Source organism: Cyprinodon variegatus, unplaced genomic scaffold (assembly GCF_000732505.1).
Source record: "Cyprinodon variegatus isolate N-32 unplaced genomic scaffold, C_variegatus-1.0 Scaffold271, whole genome shotgun sequence".
NCBI classification, from domain to species: domain Eukaryota; kingdom Metazoa; phylum Chordata; class Actinopteri; order Cyprinodontiformes; family Cyprinodontidae; genus Cyprinodon; species Cyprinodon variegatus.
The window spans coordinates 630781-636998 of NW_015150724.1; the positions used below are offsets into that span (position 1 = coordinate 630781).

A 6218-nucleotide genomic window follows, 5' to 3' on the forward strand; every position below is an offset into this window, starting at 1 on the left:
CACAGACTCCAGCTTTCAAAACATGGAGAGAGAGAATGACTGAGAATACAGCCTGTGAGAAAATGCTTGGAAGACTGAACAACTACTCTGAGGCTGTAACAGAAGAATGGGACAGTTTTAGTGCCTATGTTTCTACTACATTGCAACAGTGTTAACTTGGAACAACATTTAGGTTGCATTCGCATTTACACATAAACATATTAAATTAAGGAGTACCAAATTCTGATCTGAACCTGGACAAGACCAGGATCGGTCAAGCTAAACGGGACTTAATTAGGTGTCCAGTCTGTATTTAATTGGGTGGAAACCAGGACAATGTGTGATGGATGTGAATGCGGCCTTACAATCAACAATGTTTACCTGACTGGTTTTGTTTTTTGTTTTTGTTTGTTGTTTTTGTTATATGTTCATAAAACAAAATAAACTTTAATTACAAAAAAAAAGATTCCCACAGTTCCTGAACTAACCACTGTGAACTTCCGTCCTCCCTTCCAGTTACAGTTCACCAGCCCTCTGAGTACACTGAGTTCCAAATTCAACCCCCTCCCTAACCTCGGTAAACCTGTTTAACCTTTTGCCTTGCTCTCTGAGTGGTTCTCTGCATCTGTGGGTCAGACCTTTAAAACACATCATGAAAAGATTAACCTAACACATTTCTATGAAAAGGCAAAGCCAGTTTTCCCTTGATTGACCCGATATGTGATCAGCTGTCTTCTGTTATAAAATACATCTAAATTAAAAAAAAAATTAAAAAACATAATTTTCCCTCTATAAACACAAAAACTGCCACAGCATGCAATCTTTCAGGGTATTGAAATTCAGATTAAATTCATATGAACATGGTTTGAATCATTCATTGGTTCCTCATTGTAATAAATACTTCATTTTCTCCTGGATTCTGCTTCTAACAAGAACATGCAGCACGTGTTTGAATAACTACATTTATTTATCACAAACTAATATCTTTTAATCCTTTGACAAAAGGAGTCAAAATCTGGAGGTTGAACTTCAGAGAAATTGGTATTGACCAGGAATAGCCACTCAATCTATTGCAGCCTTCTACAAAATGATATGATTGGTACAAAGATATGAAATGATACGGGCAAGAAAGTCCAGAGTGCCTAAGGCAACAAAGCATTCTCTGTCAAAGAATATACATAACACTGTAGCAGTAATTGAGATGGCTGTTCATGTAAAGAGCAGCCAACACCAGAAGTCAAGCCAGAGCTCCGGAGAAGCTCTCTGAGGAGGAGTGTGGGCGGCATGCTGGCAAAATGCTAATTTGACCAAGGGAAGCCTCTCTGTTCTTTTTAGTTTTTATTTCCAGGAGCTTTTAAACTTTCATCTGACATGGTTTGATGTCTTCAGGCTAGGCTCTGCTCTGGAGGCCAAAGAACCTTTATAGAAGGAACGCTATAATCTGTGAAAGCTCCGAGCCGATCCCAGAGCTCACAACATTAAAACCATTATGCCTGTTGGATAAATTATGCTGGAGTCACTGGAGAAATAATCGTGGGAGTTGACCTGAGACAAAACCCTGTGAATTTTGGTTTTCAATTCTTTGATTACTTATGCTGGTGAGAAAAAAAAGGTTTAAAGCACCATAAAACAAGTCTGGGGATATCAGGTTTGAAGAAGAAAAGGAAACTGTTAAATAACAGGAAAATATACATAAGATTCAGTTTCCAAAAACAATGTTTTTCTTCTGTAATCAGCATATAGCCTGGTTCCAATGTTTGCTCTGAAAACAGAATGTTGTATCTCAGTGAGCCATGAGAAAGTTTCTCCTGCTGCATATAGGATAAAAACTAGAAAATGGACCATAGAGCTCCAGCTAAACTTTCCAGGTTTATCTAAATCTTAATGAACACATTTAATTAACGAATAAAAATGCAAAATAAATACCTTATAGATTGAAGAATATGTAAAGATGCTTACCTGATTGTCATGCAAATCCAGAATGTTCAGTTTAGATAAACTTTCCAAGCAGCCAATTTTTTGGATTCTGTAATTGAAAAAAAAAAAGTACCGATCAGCACTTTGAAAAAAAGTTCTTTCAAATTCGTTTTTAAAGATATGATCACATCAAAAAACTCAGTGCAGATTTGTAATGGCCCAACAGGAAAGAAAAGTACATCCTAAAATATACATAAATATACATCCTGTTTCCTGCTCTATCACAACATTAATATGTAGCTCTTTTTCCCGGTTCAATGGCAGTACAAATACATTTAGTAAACGACTTGCTGTGTGTGTGCGAGAACTGTACTGTATGTCACCGTATGTTTTTTTTTTTTATTAGATTTGTGTTCCAACACTGAAATCTTTAATGTTTGCTCTTGTTGTTATAGTTTTCTTAACCTTCCATGGAAAGCGCTTGCACTTCCATATGCAGAATGAAAAAGATACAGTGATAACTTATTAAGTCAAGGTCAGACAGTAGAGAGTCACAAAAAAGAAAAACAATAATCAGAGAAAGGTAGAAAAACATAAATGTGATTATAAAAAGTGGTACAAATGAATTTAGGTCCAAAATTTTACTGTTTTATACCTTTTACTAAGAAATCAAAAGGTGGTTTCCTCCTCATGGCTTTGCTCTGAGTCTAAAAGTTTGAAATTCATAATAATCGTGTTTTCAATAGGGAACACAGCTGTTTTGGTGAATGTGAAGCATTTCTTCTTACTCTCAGTACCTTTTCTATGGTTTGCTGGTCTGCTGCCCCCTGCATGGTGTGCAGAGACCTGAGTGATTTCTGAAGCACAAATATAACTCAGCCTTTAGAAGTGAGGAGGAAGAAGAGGAAAGAACGGAGGATGAGGAGGAGAATGTGATGGAAGAGGAGAAAAAGAAGCTAAGAAACAGTGGCAGATCCTTACTGAGTTTGCAGGACTGATTCGAAAATAGATCTTTGCATAGAATCGTGTTATTCTCTTGAGATCTGCAGATTGTAGTCCTACACTCAGCTTTTTGACATCTAAAAACTGTGTGAAAAGTTTTAGGGCTAGCTTGTATATCTCACAATATAGATTTTGGATTTTGTTACTCGTTAATTTGCTTTATTTTATAATAAGATGGAGCCTAGGTGGAAGTTCAACTGAAGAAACTCATTGCTCTCCTCCATCCACCTGCGACACAGCCAATCAGCTTTGAACCACGCCTCCACGAAAGCCAATCGCCATCCAAAGGTGATCATAAAAGGGCTCCGATCTGCACTTGTCTGCTCCTGTGGGCAGGCGGTGGATCTGCTGTGTGGCTTCATTCAGATGACCCCGTTTCAACCCCCCTCCATCCCCTCCTCCACCATCGTAGCTAAAGCTTCATCAGAGCGTCATTCCTCCTGGACTCTTACTGCGTTCTCTGTCTCATCTCAACCGCTCTGGAAGAAGACCGCCATGTTGAGCCTGGTTCTGCCAGAGGTTTCTTCCTAACGGGGAGTTTTTCCTCTCCACTGTCGCTTCATGCTTGCTCATCATGGACAGGTTCTCTCAACCTGTGTTATCCAGCTGGACTTCCATCTTCCAGGTCCCTGAGTGAAGCTCTAGTATCAGCTCAAGCAGTCCACTGGATCTCCCCATAAAGCTCAGCAGACCGTCTCTCCAACCAGCAGTCTACAGACTGACCAACTCCATCTATCTCCACTCCACCACCAGTTTCAGGCCTGGGGGGAGACAGTCCTATTCTTTGCCCCTGTTCATGCATATCGATCAAAATTAAGCGCCGTGTTTCCTGCCGAGGTCTGAGCGCCAAAGACAAAGTCATTGTATCAATAAATTTCTCCTGATTGTCTTTTCTCTTCGTGTGAGTTTTTCAGATTGAACTGCTTGTTATTTTTTAGCTTTAACTAACAGAAAAGAGTTTCAATCCCAGCTTGAATTGGATTATGACTTTAATCATCATCATGACTTTTAAACCCAAAAAGGACACTTAGCTTTATAAACAGTCCTCATAATTTGAAAAAGCTCTTCCCCAAAAATATTGGATATGATAACATGAAAATTTTGAAGATGTTTTCAACAAACACACAGTATTTACATATTTATAAACACTAATAAAAATTAAGAAGTACAGCGTTTAAATTTATGCTGGTGAGTTATTATTTTAGGTTTAACAAAACCTTGGAAAGATTTATTTAACAAAACAAATACCTTTAAACAGCCTAAAATCTCGTTTATTGTCTGCTGTAGTGATGACCAACCTGTTCTTCCCCAGCATGAGAATCCTGAGAGAGCTCAGATGTTCCAGTCCCGTCATATCACAGATGTGGTTGTCATGTAAGTCCAGGAGGACGAGCTGCTTCAGATGCGACACGTGTTGGATCCTTGTAATCAGGTTGTGCTGCAGATAGAGAAGTTGCAGTTCTTCCATGGAGTCCAGATAAGGGAATTCCTCCAGACAGCGCCTGGATAATGGAAGGATATATCCAGCATTTAACCAGATTTCACCTCCCACACAGTTTTTCATTCATTCATTTACAAACAACTCTATTTCACTTCCCCTCACTTCTGAAATCTAATCATTTAACACATCTCACTGCTCATTGTGTTTGAATGATAATTGCAGAGTTAGAAAACCTGTGACACTGGGTTTGGTAATTCAGAGAGACTATACTGCTCCCTGGTGGCAGCCTAGAATGGATTTTTCCTTAACAACCCTGCTTGCATGGCTAAAAATCAGCACAGCAGTAGGTTTGTTTATTTTTAAAATAAGACGTGAATCTAATTTAATCTAAACATTCATTACACACCAACCCATTTATTGAAAGTGGTCATTTCAGTTTATTTTAATGAGCATGGCGTAATGAAAACACAAATCTTTCATCATTTCATCATCATCCAAAGATAGCAGCAGGAAAGACATCTGACTGGATATTAGTGAGGCATAAAATCTTTAACATCTTCACAACTAAAATATCCAAGCCTATTACTGGTTGAGCAGAAGGAAAAAGGTGAAGTTTCAGAAGCAACAATCACTGACAGACGATTAAATTTCCGTTTCATTTAGCCATAATTGCATAATAGCAGCAGAATAAATGAACTCATATTTTAAGTGATTTTCACTTATGCAGAAAGCTACACAAATAAGTAATAGATAATTTGTGCATGCCTGTAATTTCTTTTAAGGCAAACTGACTTTCTTAAATTTAGAAACGATGGACGCCTCAACAATAGGAGGAACCTGGAGTGAAGATATTTAAAGCTGCAGAGGCCTTTAAGATCGATTACATCTGTAGTTTAAGGCAACATACAGCTTTATAAAGTATAAATACATGAGAATGATGCAATATTAGTTCTGTTTGATTTTGTTTTAGAGAACATTACCTGTCCAATTCAATTTGTTGAGATGTGGCTGCAAAAGTGTTCTGGTTGCAGTGGAAACAGGAGGTAGCTGTGAGAAAAAATCCTGCAGAAAAAAATAACATGTGCATTAAAATCATCTAATTCTGCATTTCACTGGTATCGAATTGAGAACAGAATGCAAACATACAAAAATGCAACATAATTATGAAGTGAACTTTGTTCCATTATTGTTGCAAGTAAAGAGCATTTTTATGAAAGAAATAAAAAAAAAAAAAATTAACTTAAAACAAAAAAGGCAATCAAGAAATTAAACTTTTGATTCAATAAAGGTTTTGAAAGTAACTTTGTTTTCTTCGATTTTGTTTCAGTTTTATTTATTTTTTAAAATATTTAACAGATTTGATACTTTTTTTATGTCAATTTATTTTATATTCTTTTTTTTCTTTTTCGTTTTTTACAGATTTTATATTTTAAAAATTTCTGTTTTTCAGATTTTGTTTCTACAGAAGAGGATTAGGTTAACTGATTTATTTCAGCATAGTATAGGGAAAAAGTCAGAATTCTGACTTTAATCTCAGAATTCTGACTTTAATCTCAGAATTATGGATCTTAATGTAGATGGGCACCATGAAAGAAGAGATGTGGAGCACTTAGCTTCACTGACAAAGATGTGAGTTGTTTGAGGTGGCCAGTGACTCACTGGTGGAAAATTACGGAATTAGGCAACTTTTTACGTGTCCGAGGGGTCCCCTCATTAATGGAGGAGCAAAAGGTCATTAAAACAAGAGAGCTAGTCTCTAAAACAGACATGGCTATGGCTGGATGCTAACATGTTTGTTAGCTGTCAGAATTCTGAGAAAAAAGTCAGAATTCTGAGTTTAAAGTCAGAATTTTGAGGGGAAAAAAGTCAGAATTCTGAG

At 37.1% G+C, this 6218-nt stretch overlaps 1 protein-coding gene across 1 annotated transcript in view; it reads right to left on the reverse strand.

Moving 5' to 3' along the window:
* The window catches only part of lrrc49 (leucine rich repeat containing 49), a 62131-nt gene that overhangs the window by 52872 nt on the left and 3041 nt on the right, over nt 1-6218 (reverse strand). The window contains exons 3-5 of the mRNA XM_015382974.1: nt 5320-5401; nt 4197-4400; nt 1939-2005 (exon numbers count right to left, since the gene is read on the reverse strand). Of these exons, the coding sequence (XP_015238460.1) occupies nt 1939-2005; nt 4197-4400; nt 5320-5401 (353 nt within the window). The remainder of the gene's footprint in view (nt 1-1938; nt 2006-4196; nt 4401-5319; nt 5402-6218) is intronic.